Here is a 21,337-nt window from a genome sequence, read left to right as displayed (position 1 = left end):
ACTATGAGAGATGCTGGCCACTATACCCTACCTCGGGTATGGCTTACTTTTACAGTTTAACGCGCCACTAGAACAGAATCCTTAGAGTTATGCAGTTTTTGGGATAAGTGTGTGTATCTTAAATGCAATCTCTGTGCTGAATAGACTTGGCTGTCACTGCAGCTGTCAAGAGAGGCTAGTCATTTTATTTACCAATAAAACTTGTAAAAGGCCAGGGCTCCTACACCCTTGCCAGATGGCAATTCTTCCCAAGAACCCATTCCTTTGAGTGTAAACAATAACTGTATTGCTCATTCTCAAGGGCACATGTCATCTGTTACAGAATGCTATTATACGGTAAGAACAAAATATAGGCCTAACCTATTCCTAATCTACCGCTGAGACTTCTGTCTTAGATGCACTCGCAAGAGTTTTAAACATACCCGTGAGTCAGTGTGTGGCACCCAGCAGGGAGTCATAATGAGGCACTCCATGGACGTGCTCTCACCTTCCCATTAGGAATTATCGCTTACTCTAATGTATACATGCGGGGACAATAAGAAATATGAAACCTTGGCATCCTCTGGACTGTTGAACATAGAGCCCTGGAACTGGGTCACAGAATGGCAGCTGGGGCATAGCAGCTGCTTATTTTCTTTATTTGGGTTTCTATAGGGTAGCAAAAGGGGCATTACAGCCACTTCTAAGCACCGCAGAGATGGTACAAAGAAAAGTGGTGGATGGGTAAATATGAACAAGAAGAATACATTCCCGCAAGGGGTTTTGACAGACGCCTGACAGATGCCGTGAGCGACGTTTGCGTTCTCCATGATGTGACTCAGAACCTAGAGGTGAAATGAGCCCATTGTTGAAAGGTGCCCCACTACAGTTGGATGCTGAATGTGGCCCCTTCTGGATACTTTTCCACCTGCCGCATGGGGTGGACAGTGTGTCAGGATGTCATGACATACCAACCCTAAAAATGTTGAAGTCAGAATACTTTCATGCTTTTAGGAGGAAACACATTTCATGGCAATCAAGAATTGGCAAAGCCAACAGTTTGGCTGTTGTGAAGGGATGGGACAGGCATTTTCCAGGCACTGGGAAATTGGTGCTACCAGTGCATACAATGGAAACAGCTGAATAATGGGGTGAGTTCCTGGGCATATGATGACATTGCCTGGCTACTACATATACATGAGCCAAAACTGTTCGATTTTCCAGTGATTATTTTAACAGGACTTCAATGCCAGGAACAGATGCAAGGAAACACACATTGTTTATTAATGAAGTGGCTAAAGGCGTACTTGGTTAAGACATTTTTATTACACCAGAGGCTCATTTACAGCTGCTATTAAGCCATCCACACTCATAAGACTGTTTAGAAATAACCCTGGCAGGCACTATAGAGCACAACATATGTTGTTACTGCATGATAGAGCTAGCTCATAGAGACCAGAAGGATACGGAAGGCAGGTAGTTCATGGGAATGGCCAAAGGGATTAAAATGGCCGTGGGCGGTCAATAAGTAGGAAAAACCCAAACACAAGCTGTGTGTTCTTCCTCACATCTCATCTTAAAAAAGGGCAGGCAGAGTTCTCCTTATTCTCCAGATTAAAATAAAGACGAAGTAGTGGATTTGTAAAAGTCTGAATCTGGCCAGAGGCCATGGTGGAAGGGGCATTAGGAGATGTGTAGGGAACATGATGTGTAGGGTTTACTTTATTAAACCTGCTTCTGAGGCGCCACACCTGCAAGTCCTATTTTAAACACTGCATATTCTATTTAAGTTTCCGAATTCCTGACAGCTTTTAGAGATTTCGTTCAGTTTTTACTGGAATAAACCTGTGTACACATGACTTCAATGAAGCACTGTGAGAGGGTAAGGGAGTCCTGATGAACGCATAGACAACCTGAGCCAAAAACAAAACACCTGGTGCCCTACCTGCCTCCACAGCGCCCTCCCTGTTGTGTTATGTTATATTAGGTTACTTGCTATTTGTATCGTGCCTACTGTAATTGTTACGGCTTCGGAGCGCTGTGGGGTGAATGGCCATTTGGCAGACCGTAGTCCCAACAAACATGAAAATAAAAGAGCCTTACTGGGCGGCCGGTCCATTGCTAGCATAGACGACAAGCTTAAACATGTTTTACTAGCCGTGCAATGTCAAAAGTTAAGACGGAGAGAGGATTGCTAGGTCAGTGTCTATGTGACTGCTGGATCAAATGTCTTGTGGTACTCAACCGTATTCTGCGGGTCGTAGCACAGGAGGGCGAACTGGCTATTACGTATTAGTCTATCGGCCCCAACGCCAACTGTCTGCAGTTGGGGGCTGTGCTATACTTGACATGCAGAATATATGCACACAGATCATCATGCAAATCACATGCACAATTGTCAGATATGTCAAAGAAACGTTCAATGCATGTGCCCTTGTCTGTAACATTGAGTTAATGTAGCAGAAACATATTATAATGCATGTAGGGCTGCACTGGTGAAGAGGGCAATGTAGTAGAACAGTTGTAGATTGGATACAGATATAATGTTGTAGTGTTGAACAAAATGAAAGAAATCTGTAGTATTAGTAGTAATGCATAGATTTACTAGCCATACATAGGGAGAAAAAATAGCCTGAGCTACCTGTGCAGGTGGAGTTCATTGGACTGTGTGAAAGGCAGATATGAATGTGGGACAAACGGGATAGGGCAAGAAGGGCCGGATGTCTGTCTTTCCGTATGCAGTGACCGGTCGGCACCCGTAGCGAACGACGATAGCGGCTCTTCCCTCGCTATACCAACTGCGACCCAGGAAAGACGGAAACAAGTTTTATTAACCTGCTATGACGTCACAGCAGTGGAATATGACTTTCATATTCCAAGGGCATAATGTCACAGTAGGAGGATACACCATTTGGGTGTATCTTCATGTGCTAGACTTCCCATGCAAACCAAGCACATAAAATGGCATCAATTGCCTATTGTAGTTGACGGTGGTCCGTCATTTTTTCGAGAAAATGATGTCGAATGACAATTTTTTCGAAAAAAAAATGTCGAAAAAAAAAGTCGAATTCCGTTTTTTTTAATTATATATTTATTTTGGGGTTCGGGATAAAAAACAAATGGGTAAAACAAAACAAAAATTTTAAAAAAGGGGGGTTGGCGGGGAACCCCCCATTTCGAAAAAAAAATGCATTAAAAAAAATTCAACTTTTTTTTCGACATTTTGTTTTCGAAAAAATGACTCGACATTATTGGTTTCGACATTATGACTATAAACCGTAGTTGACTAATGGAGATGACCAGTTCACTGGGATTCAGGGATTGCTCTGATGCGGCATCAGGAACAGGGTGCAAAAGACGCCGTGGAAGAAAGCCCTCAAGCAATGCACTTGGAACCGGTGGCTAGGAGAGTGGGATAGTCTTAGGCTGGTTACACAACTTGATGGTCCAATGGCGATGGGCTTTCTCGCGCAAAGTGGTGAAGGTCTGTCTCAGGGATAGTATCTGATAGCTCACCTTGGGTTTATGTTGAAACTTCAGAAGACTGTTCCTTCACTGGACAACCCTTCTTCTTAGGGTCAGTCTTCGTTTCCTTGAAGAGGTACGGTGTGTCTCTGTTGGAGGCCACAATGCCAGTCTATAGAAAAAGACTAGCAATTGGACCCCTATAGTGAAGACCCACAGGGGGAAAAGCCTGGATAGGGCAGAAAAAAACACTATTGATGTGATCATCTGGCAGCAGTCTTCTATCAAAGGAGTAGCAGCATAAGACCAAACCATGACGTATGGTGTCTTCAGAATGGGAGGCAGGAGCAAGGTAAAGGTACAGAGATAAGCGGGAACAGCAGAGGGAGGCAATGGGAGGCTAAAGGAGGCAAGGGACCAGAAACAAAGGGATAAAACAGGACTAGCGTCTGACGTATCGGATGGCAGGGTTGCAATGCGAAGCTGCCAGCGTCCGATGGGCAGAAAAGGACACCGACCACCATCTTGAAAAAGACTAGACCGCTACATGCGGTTTGCAATACAGGCGTCACCGCACACCCACGTGAGCCCGTCTCCATCTATGCCAAAGCGACCAACATTGTGTTATGACAGTCTGAAACAATGCTGAAGAAGGGAGTGTGTAGGCGTTTGCTGACCCCAATGAACTCCGCTTCAAGCTTTAAGTGCAGACGGAGTGTTGGCGAGCGAGGGATGCATCTTGGAGTAGCAGAGTTCTTCCTTTACACAATGCGTGTCTTGCCTGGCAGGTGATGAGCACCCTAAGTGAGGCTGAACTAAGGCAGTGGGCTAGCTAGTAAGGCATCAAGTGTTTGGACACAAATAGGGGGTTGCAGCCGTGCTGGTTCTTATGTAGTAGATTCATGAATGGTGCCCTGTCTGTGATCAGCTGCCAGGGCTTGCATTGCGGGTGGAATGGGCTTGGGCCACCTCTTACCAACTATAGGAAAGGATGTGTACATGGCATTGCTGTAATCTAGATGGGTCATGCCCACAGCAAGAATCCGGGTGATTTTATGCGATAGCCCAGGTGTGGGAAGGCTGCCGATGGGGGGCATAGGGGTAGACAGATTCTTCTGGATTTTAATTGTGGTGTAAAAGAATGTTTGTGATAAAAACAGGATCACAAGGTTCTCTACTGTATGGACTGCTGTACTCACATGGGAGAGAGATGGGAGGGTGTCACAGGGGCCCAGGGGTTGAACCCGTTTTTGATCCCTTGATGCAACACTAATTGTGGTGCATCCAGTACTGGATGTTTACGGCCTGCCATTATTTAGTGATAGTCTCCAGAATAATCCATAAGTCGCCACAGGCTCTGAATAAGAGCTTAACCACCTGGTATGGGTCTGCGCTTTTCGCCCATGAGCAAGTGGGTTTCTGCTGACACCCGTCATTTTCTTTCCTTGCCTTTCCCACTTCCCTCCCTCCCCCCCCTTCAATCCCCTACTGGCTACAACAGCCCACCAACGCCTCCATTACTCACACATATCTGTGTCAGCCGGCTGCCTCTGCTTTCTCCCTGCCTTGTCACCATGAACATGGAAAAGGGACAATAGGTAGTTCCCTTCTGCAGTTCCCCAGGGCAACCATCTTCATTTGTTGTACTTTTTTGAAATTATGAAACGTCCGTCGCACCTCATTGGCCATTATTGGAATCCTAGACAGCATGCCAGGGTGGCAATAGAGGCGTTTCTGAGCAGAAAGACAGAGAGTTCCATGGGCCAACTGGGCCATAAAGCCCCCCAACGCAAGGGTGATTGTTTAAGTAAATGGTTGTCTGAGTTTTGGACGAACACTACCAGTTGTTAGGGAGGAGCTTCAGTATGATGATGTGTGATGCCAGGAGGGAGAACCGGGTTTGGTTAGCACTGCATTGCATTTGTTCACTTGGGAAGAGGATTTCTTGAATGAGGATATGAATTTGATGGGTTTGATGAATTCAAGGAATTGTGTGCTCATCTGCACGTCCAAGTCACATGCTGCTATTGGGAGAAAGATCAACAGTGATTTAAAAGGGGTGATTCAATATTGAAGAACAAGACTTTTCGGGGTGTGTTCCATTGTCACATCCGATAATTGCAATAACAATAATAATCCTACATGACAATAATAAAAAATGCTCTTTCCATAGGATTTGTTGCTGCTGTCATTATTTTTAGGGAGAAAAGGGATGTTAGTGTTTATTATGGTGCTTCATTGTAGCAAGACAACACATGCATTTCGTAATGTTTTTTTAGGAATTTTTAGTAGAGAGGACTGCTGCCCGTATTTTAATAGCGATTGTGAATTGTGATGTTTTGGTATAGTTGTGGAATTTTATACTTCTGCTCTGCATTACTTGACCTGTGATTAATGTGAAGTTTGTGATGCTTTATATTTGTGTGCTAAATTATAGATGCTTATATATATTATTTTAATGAATGGTGTGCTCTTGTTGATTCACTACATTTTGAAAGAAAAAATAGGTAGTTTCATGAGTTTTTTAGAACAAGGTTTTGGTCAAAGGTGCAAACGGTAATCATTAGCACTCCAATTCGGCTCCATTGATCCGGATACGCTCGCACAGGCATCAGCCTTGAAATTGAGCTTTTACTGAACTCCAACCATATCTCATTCCACATTACAAGACTCAGTCTACTTTCCTTGCCTTGAGAAGGAACCGTAGGGTTCAAAACACGTGTCGACTGACCACTTTCTAGACTATCTGTCTACCCTTTGTATATTAAAAAACACTATCTCAGACACTGCATCTAGCGTGTAAATTCTTGTAATCACAAAACTCTATGGAATCAAATCGCAGCAAGGTAACCAGGATTTCCTACTTGGTAATCATTAGCACATTGCATCACAATACATATCAGTTTCATATATTCTTGGTTGTTTTGTGTAACACTTCATTATTTTTCCTTCATTGTCTCAACACTGTCCTTTGCCAATATGATCCCATAGGATCTCAGTATCTGTTATTTCTAATCTTGTGTGTGAACCTTGGGACTACTCGACACCATTGGCAAATCAAATGGCACACAATAGGCTTGTTTTATGTACGCGTTCTCACCTCATGTGTGGTATTTCAGGACTGCGGGACAGCTCTGGAATGCGCCTCTACTACACCTCCGAGGTACGGAAGTACGACGTAGGAATTCTTGAAGTGGGCCCTCATCTGTTCCGTGGCGTCTTTATCCCACCCAGAGTGGAGTCCTTCCAGACGTATGGACTGTGCTACACAGACCATTTCCCAGTGGTGGGTGCCCCAGCATTCCTGGGGGTGTTGCTTCTTGCTTTCAAATTGTACCTGCATGATATTGTTTTCCATGAAACAGAATGGATTTGACATTGGGAATAATCGGAACGAACACCTGAAAGCTGGATTCACTAAAATCAGAAAGATATTGATGTAATATTGGAACTTGTGAGCTCATTTAACAACCAACATGTTTCAGGCATCAAAGGGAGACTTTCTTCATGTATGTATGTATATATGTATGTATGTATGTGATTAATTATAGGTATTTACAAAAACTCAAACCTATAGAGAAAGCATAGCGGTGTACAAGGTGGGAGGGTGCATTCAAGATTGTGTACATTGTTGGGCGGGGAATGAGGGTGATTAGAAAATGTGCACAATTAGCGGAGTGAGTACGTTGTGAAGAGAGTAAATTGCATCCTCAAAGGGTCTGGCGAGCTGGATGGCCCTTTATGGGGGGCAGGGCTGGGGGGGTGCTTCTTGAATTGGTGCCTTTTTAATTCCATTCTAAAGTTTAAGAAAGATGTGCATGGTTTTATTAGAGGTGAAATATTGTTCTGGACCCCGCACATAATTTGCGGGAGCTTGTTTCTTGGCCTTCTCTCTTTAGCACTTCTTCATTCTGATTCTGGTGGCGTTGTGGCTTCTGGCGTTGCATTGGCCTCTGGAGGTGCCAGTCATGGCGTTGTGCGGATAATGATAACCAGTCGGTGATGTAGCGGGTCTTAAAGCTGATGCAGGATTGGATAGGCATCATGTTACGGGCCCTTGAAGTGGGGGTTATGTGTACATACTTTCCAGTCCCTTAATTAACTGGGTGGTGACATGCAGAACCTTCTTTAGTAGGGGCAAGGCAGCGGTAGTCACCCCTGAAAAATGGGTTTTCATGCCATCCAAGAGTGAGAGGATGTCAACACAACAAAGCAGATGATGTGACGTTTCCTTGTACCCTACTCAATCTGTTCAGTCTTGAAGCCCCTACCATATATGTCGAGCTTGAGCCACTCCATTTTAGCCCTGCTCCATATCCTGTTTTCGAATGATATGACTTAGGAAGTCAGTGATGGAGAGTGATTAACTGTCTCAAGGTGCTTCCAGTAGGGTTTTCTGTTCAGGTCTTTCAAGGGTTTTGGTAACTTGCAGCCTCATTGGTGCATGGACTAGGGCCCTGTTGACTGACAAAATAATCTGAACATGTATCTGAAGAGTAGGTGCTCTACGTCATGGATAGGGTTAAGCAATGGGGCATTTAATTCCTTATAAAATAGGAGGACATTGTGAGGTAAACCCATCTCCCCGTGCCCACCCGCTTCCTGGTTTCCCTTCTGCCTGCCTCCCCGGTCCCGGTTAGTCAATTTTCTGGAAAGAATATGAAACAAAAAGCAGCAAACACAGACCGTAGCGCGGGTCTGCACCAGCCGCTCCTCACCATTACCAGCGGCCCCCTGTGCAAGGTAAGGAGTCTCCTGACCCTCACCTCCTAAATTCCAACTTTGGAAATATATATGGCGCGTAAAAGCACCATAGTGCACTCGGCGCGTGGTCGCTCTCCCCGTGCCCGCCCGTTTCCTGGTTTCCCGTCTGCCTGCCTCCCAACACGCCCACTCCATCCGGATTGGTCCCCACTTCAAGGACATCCCATGGCAGCTCTCTGCCCGTCAGCCCCTGCGGCAAAGGAGCCCGAGGCAAAGGTCAGCTCCTACATTGGCGGCTCCAAGATGTTGTCTGCAGGTGTCCGCAGGGGAAGCAAACAGACACCAACAAAACTGTAAGTGTGGCACGGGTGGGGTGTGGAGCAATTACTCTACTCCAGAAAACCCTCGCCACTCTACCTTACCTCTCCATAACATAGATTGCCATAGTCCTACAACATGCATACCTAGAGTGATTAGTGACCACCAGTCCAAATCCACTCTTGGCTGGACTGTAAATGCTGCATTGCATCATGCACTTACATACCAGTCAATGTTAACCAGTGCTACACCTATAGAGAACGGTCAAGATCAACCTGCATCACCTTTAGACAGGGACAATAATGTTAACAGGTGCCACAAAGTCTGAACCTTAGCTTGCGTCACATATAGACAGGATTGTGAATATTGGCTTGCGTCACATCTAGATTGAATTAAGAATGTTAACATGTGCCACAATTGGCTGAAAGTCTGAACCTTAGCTTTGTCACATCTAGACAGGATTGTGAATGTTAACATGTGCCACAATTAGCTGAAAGTCTGAACCTTAGCTTGCATCACATCTAGACAGGATTGTGAATATTGGCTTGCATCACAACCAGATAGAATTGTGAATGTTAGCATGTGCCACAATTGGCTGAAAGTCTGAACCTTAGCTTGCGTCACATCTAGACAGGATTTTGAATGTTAGCATGTGCCACACTTAGCTGAAAGTCTGAACCTTAGCTTGCATCACATCTAGACAGGATTGTGAATATTGGCTTGCGTCACATCTAGATTGAATTAAGAATGTTAACATGTGCCACAATTGGCTGAAAGTCTGAACCTTAGCTTTGTCACATCTAGACAGGATTGTGAATGTTAACATGTGCCACAATTAGCTGAAAGTCTGAACCTTAGCTTGCATCACATCTAGACAGGATTGTGAATATTGGCTTGCATCACAACCAGATAGAATTGTGAATGTTAGCATGTGCCACAATTGGCTGAAAGTCTGAACCTTAGCTTGCGTCACATCTAGACAGGATTTTGAATGTTAGCATGTGCCACACTTAGCTGAAAGTCTGAACCTTAGCTTGCATCACATCTAGACAGGATTGTGAATATTAGCTTGTGTCACATCCAGATAGAATTATGAATGTTAACATGTGCCACACTTAGCTGAATGTCTGAACCTTCGCTTGCGTCACATCTAGACAGGATTGTGAATATTGGCTTGCATCACAACCAGATAGAATTGTGAATGTTAGCATGTGCCACAATTGGCTGAATGTCTGAACCTTAGCTTGCGTCACATCTAGACAGGATTTTGAATGTTAGCATGTGCCACACTTAGCTGAAAGTCTGAACCTTCGCTTGCGTCACATCTAGACAGGATTGTGAATATTGGCTTGCATCACAACCAGATAGAATTGTGAATGTTAGCATGTGCCACAATTGGCTGAATGTCTGAACCTTAGCTTGCGTCACATCTAGACAGGATTTTGAATGTTAGCATGTGCCACACTTAGCTGAAAGTCTGAACCTTAGCTTGCGTCACATCTAGACAGGATTGTGAATGTTAACATGTGCCACAATTAGCTGAAAGTCTTAACCTTAGCTTGCGTCACATCTAGACAGGATTGTGAATATTGGCAAGCATCACATCCAGATAGAATTGTGAATGTTAGCATGTGCCACAATTGGCTGAAAGTCTGAACCTTAGCTTGCGTCACATCTAGACAGGATTTTGAATGTTAGCATGTGCCACACTTAGCTGAATGTCTGAACCTTAGCTTGCGTCACATCTAGACAGGATTGTGAATGTTGGCATGTGCCACACTAAGATGGAATAGTCAATGATAGCAGGCACCACACCCAGACATAATTGCAAACACAGCAATGCCAACTAACCAATCCACTAACAATTTCATCCCTCTACATACACCTCTCAAACTCTAACCAAACACAACCACAAGCCTTAAACGCAGCAAACCACACAAACGTCACTACACTGCAACAACAAAATAAACCCCACATAGACTTGCACAACAGCACACGACGACTACCGACCGTAAAACACCCCAAGCCCAGCCAACGGACCCACCGGGCTGATGCTGCCAACAGCACATCAATGCTTTCTTGCACTTTTCCAGCTCATTCCCACTAACTCACCCCCCTCTCCCTTTTTTCAGAACCACCAGAGCGCCAGGGGACCACTCCGGTGGGGATAGTGCACAGTACAAATATCCTTTAACATTCCGCTTCCACGGAAAGGGCAGAAAGTGGTCTACCCAGGCTCTCAAGTACATACTTCTAGGGTTTTCGGTTACACTGATCCAAAGGCTGACTGGTGGGTACAATAGTCCGGGTGGCACAAAGGCTGTTCACGTAGGCATGGCACAGATAGAGACGCTAGTCCATTGGTAATCCTAAATCAAGTTTATGAGATACTTGAGGAAACATGGAGGAACGGGGAAAATGAGGGACACGCCTCAATGGTTGCAACTCTTGGACATCAGAAAAGGGGAAAAAGGGGTCTGAGCAAAAATAGATGCATGTGTAAGAATGAGTGTGTGCATAAAAGGGGATGGGGCGGAGAGCTGGATAATCGTACTGTTTTGCTCGTCTCCTGACCAGCTGCCAGACATGTTCTACTATCCCATCCCTGTGTGATGCATTGTTGTTAGGTGGTGCCGCGTGGCTTGCCATCGGTAGGCACTCTGCAGTAAACCGAATGGATCCAGAATGCTCTGCCTCTGAGGATAGCTCAGGGGTGATGCGCTCGCCTTGGAAGCAAGATGACGCAGAGCAACACAGGTTCGATCCCCGGGTCTGCGCTTAGAAACCTCTGGGTATTAAGCGCGTTATAAATAACCAATTATTATAATGCCCCTGACCTGCAATTCTGCAGTAGGGCTGGTCACAGCCTAGAGGACCTTGCCCACTAGTCACATTTGGATGTCTCAAAGGGAACCTTTTGTCTTGATGAAACTGATGATCATGCAATTCAGATCTGAGATCTGGTGCAGGGACCCCGAAACCGTGCCGGTCCCCCTCAGGCTCTAAAGGTTGTGCTCTCCTTCTCTGTAGGCTGCCTCTGGGTCCGGATCTCTGTGTAGAGTGGCGTGCCAGCCATGTTCACTCTCCAGCCGCTCTAGCACACCTCAGACCAGCCACGGCCCTGGGCGGGGATCTCTCTGTAATAGGTAGGGGCCAAAACCAGATTGAAATGCTCTACAGGTGACCAGCCCATCTCCATAAAGTCATTTATCAGTTCCCCAAAGGAATAGTCCTTTCTCTGTGTTTCCACTGCTTTCGACCACATAATTAAGAAGCCTCTCCTTAAATCACTGATTGATTCCCATATAAAGCAAAGCATTCGCCATTTTTAGGAACAATATTATTTGAGTATTTTAGGTCATGGAACAAATTACAGTTTCCATCTGTGCATTTTTTGAGGCAAATACACTTGTAGTTATCTTTACGCGGTGTATGATGCTTTTAGCTACCACTGCAAGCACATGACATCAGCAGACGCAGGAAGGTTTCCATGGTGCAAGATGGAGAAGAAAGGGAAAGGGTGTTCTCAATCCACAGAAGAAAGGATTGGCAAGGACTGAGGATAGAAGGAGAAATCAGTAGCGAAGAAACAAAATGCAGGTGCCACGAATACCCAGAGCGTTGTGACCCATTCTTCATATCGGTTCTGTTATTTAAGTAGCAGTAGACTGTTCCCTTTGCCAATAGTACCCCACAAGTGGAGGTCCACCATGTTGGATTAGACCTAGTAGCTCATTGCGTATCTGAAGGGAACCGCTCTAACCTCCATCTATGGATGGAAATTGAACTGGCTGCCAACGTGGGGATCTGCGTCATCAGAACATGTAGATAGCCCTGTGCTCCGAGTGGGAGGGGTCTTTCTTATTCTTGAGGAGTGCCTCTTGACCTGGCAGCATGGATGTGAAGAGGCCAAGGTCAAGTTTCCGCTTCCCCATTCTCCACCGCCAATGCAAGGATACAGCCATGACAGCTTTTACTTGGGATTCGAGTGAAAGAGAATTGTCCTGAGCAATCGCATTGGATCTACTGTCTTGGTCAACAGTGGTTGGTTCTATGTTTAGTTGTAGACTATTTGTGTGTCATCTGCACATGTGTTATGGGTAATTCCTTATCTGCTGAAGTTCTCCATGAGAGGAGCCATGTCGATGTTTGAGAGGCAGGATGAGGGGTCCTTTTGGTTGCCACATATTAGGCTATACAGAATTGAGTTGAAGGGCGGCATGTGTGTGACTTCCATCCGGTTTAAGAGAAATGATGTAACCCTTTCTAAAGCTTTTTGCCCCTGCCATGCTTTAGTAGGTCTATTGATCAGGATTGTGTGACTGAGTGCATCAAAAGGCAGCTGGGATGTTCAGGAGGACGAGGGTGCTTTGGGAAAATTCCTCGAGACCACCGAAATCACAATGGACCACCATCCACAAATGACATAATAAAACATAAGAGCATATCGCAAAGGGGCTATACTCTTACAAGTTCAGATTAAGTGACACTGAGTTGATTTAAGGCCAGCAATAATGCATCATGAAGTCATATGCTAGACAGCAACTTGGATAAATGTACCGAACGATGTAATGCAATGCAGGGCTTTCAAGTTTTCCTAGGCCTTGCACAAGAAGGTCATCCAGTCCTGTTTCTTTATTGTTGAATTTTGGGACTTGTAGTTTTTTCTTTCTTATTTTAAATTTAGGAACACTACACTACCCAGAAATTCAAAAGAAAAATAGATCTGGGTGGTCTTCTCACACATGGCTTCAGGAAACTTGGGAGTTCTGGTAATGCGGCATAAGCGCAGAGCCAATCCAGGATGCTTTTGATATCCTCTTATATTCTGGACCACACAAAAAAAGATGAGCCTAGTTCATGGCATCTTGAGTAGGCAATATGGTGCTAAGAAGGTTGCCATGTATTCCCTCCTTTAAACAGGATGCGGGAGGTGTGAAGTGGGTTGGGGAACCTGATTATTATTATTATTATTATTATATTTATTGAGCACAGACCTAGCTTCGGGAAGCAACAGAGCGCTTTATATTCACGGGGGGGGGGGAAGAACACAGCAAGGGAAGCAGAGAAAAAGAGAGCGGGGAGCTAACAACAGGGGAGGGTGGGCCATTTGCATCAACGGATCTGCAAGCTGCCAGATGGTAGTCCCTAGAATCAAAGTACCTCTTGGCTTAGTGTACAGACTGGTGTCTTTGATAAAAGGACTGAATGCAAATGTGTGCAGATCTGTGTGAGTTGTCGAATAGCAGGATTGAGCAAGCAGAAAATGTGCTGCCCTTTGGAAGGTTTAATCTCTAGGAGTAGCAAAGCCCCAGAACTCAGCACTCATGCGGTGCTGTGGGGAAATTGGTTAAACAACTTTTCTGTTTTTGGTTAGGTTACCATTTAAATTTGTCAACAACAAAAAATTACATTGAATGCAGAAGAACTCAAATATAAACAAAGTTCTACATAAATCACGAGATGTGCTAGACAGGACCTTGTGATATAAAATGCACAGACAGAATGGGTTTGAGAGAATCTGAGCACCCCAGCTTTGCTTTTAGGTAGTGTCGTATTGATAACATATCTCACCCAGTCCTCCCTCCCCCTCTCTCTCTCTCTCTCTCTCTCTCCTCCATCTGCAGCTGAGTCCCGCAGTAAACGAGATGCATGTATTTGCCTCCTTGCTCCATACTCACCTTGCAGGACGAGCGGTGCAGATTGCTCAATACAGGTAAGGACATTCTGGTCTGGGACATGCAGAAAACTTTGCCAGAGTATAGCCAAGGGGCTTGGGCTAATCCAGGGCAGAATCCAGGGCAGTGCCTTATTACGAGTTCAGCGGGAAGGGAAAATCAGGGCGGTAACAGAATTACAATTATTGCCGATGGTTGGGACACACACACGTGGCCTCGTAATTTGACACTAATTCTGCCAGACACCATGACGGTAACAGTAATTACATCCGATGGACCTTGTGGCGTCTTTAATGGCAAACTCATAATGAGGACCAATTGTTTCGAAGCTGATCCAGTGTAGTTGATATGCATCCGGCCAGGTGGCTCTTTCAGGCGATATTGCTTAGTAGGAGAGAAGCACTGTCAAATTCTGGTCTCAACAGGGGGAACGCTGCGATCTGGAGGAAGGGAAACAAAGGGGGAGTTGACAGCATTCCCAGATTCAGGAGAAAGAGAATCCAAAATAATCATCCAAAGTAATACACAGGTGTCCAGCTTGCCCTGTCCAGACAGTGGAAGAATTATAAACCTGTTCCCTCCAAGAAAGATTATCCATTTCCCAAGCCTGCTACAGAGATCATTCCGGGCACAGGATTAAATCCAAATGGGGCATGGCCAGCCTTCAGTAAAATAAGGGTGATTCAGTTGGGTTACAATAACCCCCAATATTTACCCGACAGTGCTACGCAGTGGCAAAACTATGCCAGCAAATATTACATAGGAGAAAAGGGAATGGTTGTTGTTGTTGTTAGGTTGGGCACAGTCAGCAAGGTTTAGAGACGGATTCAGACTGGAGGGGAAGTGTGGTGATGTAGTAAGTAAGGGAGGGAAGAGATCTCTTATACTGCTGGGCCGGGAGGAGAGCTAAGGGGCAACATACGTATCTTGGGAGAAAGACAACGCTGAGCAGCACAGGTTTGAATCAAGAGTCTTGCGCTTAGAGGCTGGCCTCAGGCATGAAGTGCAATATAAGAACCCCATTTAATGTATTTATTTATTTTATTTTTAACCACTGGGGCCGTTCCAACAAATATGTGACACAGTGGTACCTTTGAAAGACTTTATTCAAAATTTGTTAGGATGGGGTTCGGGAAAACTCATTGGGGAACAAACGTTTAACCACAAAAATAATGATATTCTCTCTGAAGAATCTCAGAAAATTGTGTCAGCATGGGCCAAAATATGATGGGGTAAGCGTTTCCAATCTAATATGGAGTCTGGTCTCCATTAGGTTCTCCAATCTACTGCATAGTTTTATTTATTTATTTGTACCACGCCGGTCACCCACAGGCATCAGGACGCGACAAAAAACGCCACTAACAAAAAGACAGACAAGGAAATGAGTCAGCTGGCATAGCCAGTGTAACAGAGCATAATATAATAAGGAATCGTGACAGATTGTTTACTTCAAGAGGTGTGTTTTCAGTTTTTTTCTGAAACTGGAGAGGTTGGATTCTAATCTCAGGTTTAATGGTAAATTATTCCATTTGACTGCGGCAGATGTAGGGAACGATTTGCCTAATCCATTCGCTCTCTTATGGCGAGCCACAACATTTTAGATTTGAGATATGCAGGCGCTTTCCCGTGGAGACATTTATGAACCAGTGTCATTGCTTTGAACTGTACCCTGTCTTCCACCTTCAGCCAGTGCAGTTCCCTTCTAGCATTGCTAATATGCTAATATGGTCTGTCTTAGATTTCTGCTTGATGATTTAGATAGCGTTGTTTTGGATGTGCTGGTATTTTGCAATGCATTGTTTGTTCGCACCGAGCATTAGTGCATTCCCATAGTCCAGACGTGAGAGTATGTTTTCTCTGGCTAAGGTGGCGCAGTTCTCCTCGCTTAGGTAGGGTTTAATTGCTCTTAGGAGTCTGAGGTAGTAGGAGCAGTACTTACTCACATACGAGGCCTGTGCGTCTGCCCTCATTGAGGCTTCCAGTAACATTCCCAGAGTCTTAACCTTGCCCACTACCTGTATAGTGAGATCTTTAATAAGGAAAGACTCATATTGGGGTGTTAATTTAGCTCGAGCTTGGTTGGATCCAAATACCATCAGCTCGGTTTTATTGCCATTAAGGCAGAGCCAATTATGGTCCATCCATGATTCAATGTTGTTGTAAAGTGTCTTAATGACATCACTGTCTTTCATATAATCCCCACTCAACTCCACCACCAACTGAGTATCGTCGGCGTGGTTAGCAAAGTAGACATTGATGTTGTCAAGGACTTCGCAGAGGAGTCGTAGGAATAGATTGAACAATAGTGGAGATATACTGGCTTCTTGTGGGACCCCACAAAGTATGTCCATTACATGGGATAATTTGTCTCCCCAGTGTACCTTGGATTTCCTATTGGTTAGGAATAATAATAGCCAGTCAGTTGCCTCCTCGGTGCAATTTGCAACTCTTTCCAGTGCACGTTGAATCAGACCATGGTCAAGAAGGTTGAAGGCCGTGCTTAAATCAAGAAGGATAAAAAGACCAGTCTTCCCCTTATTTATTATGTTCAACATATGTGTCTGGAGGTCCAGCATAGTGGTTTCCGTGCTTTCTGCTGCACGGAAGCCGGATTGTTAGTGGTGCAGGATGTCATTTTCCTCAACGTAGGCCTGTAATTGGGCAGTAGCAACCTTGTCCTTCACCTTGAGGACAAAGTTGCAATTGGTAATGGGCCTTAGGTTACTCTGGTTTCTTTGATCTAAGTTATGTTTCTTCACCAAAGGGGTGACAGTGATTGTCCTAATACTGGGTGGAACTTCCTTATCTCGAAACGAGGCGTTAATTATCCTCATGAGCAGTGGTGTAAAGATATCTGCATTATCCAAGATCATTTCAGGGGGCAGTATATTCTCTGCACATGCTAAGGGTTTCATGCTTTGCCAGGATTTTCGATGTGTCCTCTATCGAAATCTCTTGAAATCTTTTGAAAGTCTCAGGGGTATAGCGCCCAGCACATTTCTTGACATGAGACCACAAAATGGAATGCAGTTGGAATGAATCTGTATGTGGTCTAGGGGTTTACTTACAAAACAAACAGGACTCCCCCCTCGGGATTGGTCTAAACCAAAAGTCTCAGGATGGGTCCAATTAACATGTGACTGCTATTCCTATTGTAGCTGCACTGGTCTCTCTTAGCTTCTCTAAATGCGGCTCAGTTTCTTGCTCCACATGGTCAGCCAAAAAGATATAGACCCCACTGCTTCTTTGCCACAGATTCTGTTCACAATGGTATGGTGCGCTCCTCCCTATTTATAATCCACACCAGAAGGAGGGTGTCACAAGTCTCTCCCCTTCTCACCTGTTTCTCCTTGCTTGTGACTTTCTTGGATGCTTTCTTTCGCACGGTCCGGGATTTGTAAAGGCCCATGTGCAGGTCTTCGGATTCCAGCATGAGGATGCAATCCTACGCCATGCAGCGTTCAGATTTCCAGGACCGGCAACCAGGAAGCAATTGTATCCGAACTCGGCGACACGGAACGCCTTGATCCGAGCACAGAAGAAGATCCAGGAAAAAGGCATGGTAGGGTAAGTTCAAGGAAGGGGATTAGAAAGGAAAAGGATTCAAGGATTCGGGAAACAGGACTCGGAAGAAAACCCTGAGCGAACTCCGGCAACACACGTCTGAGTACGCTGAGCGGTAGCGTTGAGATGCGCAGAGCCACGGGGCGTGACTGTTTTGTAGGAAGTTGAACGTAGCGTGTAAAGGCTGGTAAGCTGCGTTCCGCACCAGACGGCCATGTTGGAAGGATCACGGAATTCAGTCCTCTACGAGTCAGGGACCACGATGTCCAGAATGGACAAAATCGGCGGTTCATGACACATGGTTTTCTGTGAAACTGCTTCCTGATGCAGGGCACTGTGCCCAGTTTACTACAAGTGCTTGTGTGCTCTCCTCACTTAACTAAGGGGCCTCTCACCCTTCACGTCCTCACACTTTTTCTCAAGCAATATAGCACCCTTCCCACAATGGAGACTACCTTGCCCCATTTGGTTCCATGTGATGTTACCGAAATGTGTTTTACAGAAAACTGTTTTACCAAGCTGGTTTTACCAAAACAAATGTGTTTTTTGTTTTTATGGGGATGCCCCACCAAGCCGGATGCTTTTTTCAAGTTGGAACCCCACCCCAACAACCCCTGTACCCCTTTTACTCCTTCACCCCACTCCCCATCTATTTTTTTAAAATACAGAGAAATAAAATCGGTAATATTTTTTCGGTAAAAGAGTTTTTGGTAAAGACATTTTGGTAACATCACTGGATACCGCTCACCTCACCTATGGGATTTGGTGCCCTTTTCATCCTTAATAAGGGATATGGTGCCCCTTTTACCTAAGGGATATGTTGTCCTCCTCACTTAAGGGCTGTGGTGCCCTTCTCACATAAGGGATATGCTGACTTGTGCATACTTAGTAGGGGATATAGTGCCCTTCACATCCTTAGTAAGGGATGCAGTGGCCTTCTCACCCTTAATAAGGGATATGGTGCCCTTCTCACCTAAGGGATATGTTGCCCTCCTCACCTAAGGGATATGGTGCCCTTCTCACATAACGGATATAGTGACCTTTCCATACTTCGTTTGGAATATGGTGCCCTTCATATCCTTTTAAGGGATACAGTGCCCTTGGCATCCTTAGTAAGGGATATGTTGCCCGTCCCACTATCAATATTGTTTTTCTCCTTTCCTCTCGCTGTAAAGGATATGATGCCCTCCTCACCTAAGGGATATGTTGCCTCCCTCACCTAAGGGCCATAGTGCCCTTTTCACATAAGGGATATGGTGACCTTTGCATGCTTAGTTGGGGATATGGTGCCCTTCACATCCTTAGTAAGGGATATGGTGCCCTTCTCACCTAAGGGATATGTTGCCCCCCTCAGCTAAGGGATATGATTCCCTTCTCACATAAGGGGTATGGTGACCTTTCCATACTTAGTAAGGGATATGGTGCCCTTCCCACTATCAATATTGTCTCAATCCTTTCCTCTCACTTTAAGGGCTATGTTGCCCTCCTCACCTAAGGAATATGGTGGCCTTCTCACATAAGGGATGTGGTGACCTTTCCATACTTAGTAGGGGATATGGTGCCTTTGGCATCCTTAGTAAGGGATATGGTGCCCTTCCCACAATCAATATTGTCTCGCTCCTTTCCTCTCACTGTTAGGGGTATGTTGCCCTCCTCACCTAAGGGATGTGGTGCCCTTCTCACATAAGGGATATAGTGACCTTTCCATACTTAGTAGGGGATATGGTGCCCTTTTTACCTAAGGGATATGTTGTCCTCCTCACTTAAGGGCCCTTGGCATCCTTAGTAAGGGATATGGTGCCCTTCTCACATAAGGGATATAGTGACCTTTCCATACGTAGTTGGGGATATGGTGCCCTTCACATCCTTTTAAGGGATACAGTACACTTGGCATCCTTAGTAAGGGATATGTTGCCCATCCCACTATCAATATTGTTTTGCTCCGTTCCTCTCACTGTAAAGGATATGATGCCCTCCTCAGCTAAGGGATATGTTGCCTCCCTCACCTAAGGTCTATAGTGTCCTTCTCACATAAGGGATATGGTGACCTCTGCATGCTTAGTTGGGACTATGGTGCCCTTCACATCATTAGTAAGGGATATGGTGCCCTTCTTACCGAAGGGATATGTTGCCCCCCTCACCTAAGGGATAGGATTCCCTTCTCACATAAGGGATATTGTGACCTTTCCATATTTAGTAAGGGATATGCCGCCCTTGGCATCCTTAGTAAGGTATATGGTGCCCTTTTCACTATCAATATTGTATTGCTCCTTTCCTCTCACTGTTAGGGATATGTTGCCCTCCTCACCTAAGGGATCTGGTGCCCTTCGCACATAAGGTATATAGTGACCTTTCCATACTTGGTAGGGGATATGGTGCCCTTCACATCCTTTTAAGGGATACAGTGTCCTTGGCATCCTTATTGATGGATATGGTGCCCTTCCAACAATCAATATTGTCTCGCTCCTTTCCTCTCACTGTAAGGGGTATGTTGCCCTCCTCACCTAAGGGATATGGTGCCCTTCACATCCTTGATAAGGAGTGTGCTGCCCTTTTCATCTATCAGGGATCTCACACCCCGCTCTTTCATTTAAGGCGTATGGGGGTGCTTCTCATGTATAAGGGATATACTTCTCCTCCAAGTATCAGAAGTCACTCAAGGGAATATCTGAGTCTGGGGAGTTCCTTTCAGGGGTCTAGGCGTAACTGGCTCCCTGCCCCCGCCCCCCAGCATCAGGGATTGTCACTCCATTGAAGTCAATGGAGACTCATAGATCTTTTGCCTCTTCGCAGCCACTGACGCCCAGATTACACTTCTGCGGAGGGCAAATACTGGTCAGGGATGGGGTCTGAACACTGAATCTGCGCGCAGCAGACTTAGTCCAAAGAACCGAAGCATTAAAAATGCGATGGAAATGCTTCAATTGGCGATGATGTTATTGACGTCTGTGCCAAATAAACGACCCCACTCACTCACCCGTCAGGTGGTATACTCTCGGACAGTTTCACCATCTGTTTTTGTTTAGCTTTTCTGTGCTATGAAAGAAGGAGTCATATCTTACCTGAAGCAGTTCAATTCCACATAAACATGAGCAGTCTGGCCATCACGCTATGTGTTCTTTGGCAGATACGCAAGAGCACACAACTTGGAAGGAGAAAAAACTATTTCAACAAGAATATTACAACACTGAACCAATCAACTAAGAACAAATGAGAACGATTCAAGATATGTTATAGTTCGCCGAGTTCCCAAGTTGGAGGATGCCTTTTGTAGCCCAACCAAAACATGTTTACTTTGGGCCGAGGTCCATAAATCTAGAAAAATAAACGTACATCTTAACTGAGGACAACCTGAGCAAAAAGAACACACAAAAAATAAAAAATAATTAAGCCGTCGTTACAGGACAGTGGTAAATAACAATTGACGACATCTCTGCCTAAACCATACTTTACACCCGGAAGTAAATACTTTATACCCGGGCGTAAAAAACAGACCTAGAGGTCAAAATCCAACTGATGAAAAGGTATACTGGGGAAAGTGCTTCCTCAAGGACTAAATATAAATAAAATGATATGCAAATTTTGTGCATCAATTCAAGACTTGAGGAATTCAAGATTTAAAAATCTGG

General features: G+C 45.0%; 1 protein-coding gene across 1 annotated transcript in view; it reads left to right on the top strand.

The window, feature by feature from the left end:
• The window catches only part of LOC138580944 (putative DBH-like monooxygenase protein 2), a 298,284-nt gene that overhangs the window by 219,096 nt on the left and 57,851 nt on the right, over positions 1 to 21,337 (top strand). The window contains exons 7-8 of the mRNA XM_069651882.1: positions 6,564 to 6,730; positions 14,094 to 14,182. Coding sequence (XP_069507983.1) covers positions 6,564 to 6,730; positions 14,094 to 14,182 — 256 coding nt within the window. The remainder of the gene's footprint in view (positions 1 to 6,563; positions 6,731 to 14,093; positions 14,183 to 21,337) is intronic.

This window comes from Ambystoma mexicanum, chromosome 3p, assembly GCF_040938575.1.
Source record: "Ambystoma mexicanum isolate Mex_15411 chromosome 3p, UKY_AmexF1_1, whole genome shotgun sequence".
Classification (NCBI taxonomy): domain Eukaryota; kingdom Metazoa; phylum Chordata; class Amphibia; order Caudata; family Ambystomatidae; genus Ambystoma; species Ambystoma mexicanum.
Note: the sequence above shows the minus strand (reverse complement) of the source record. Positions and strands in the feature narration are given on the sequence as shown.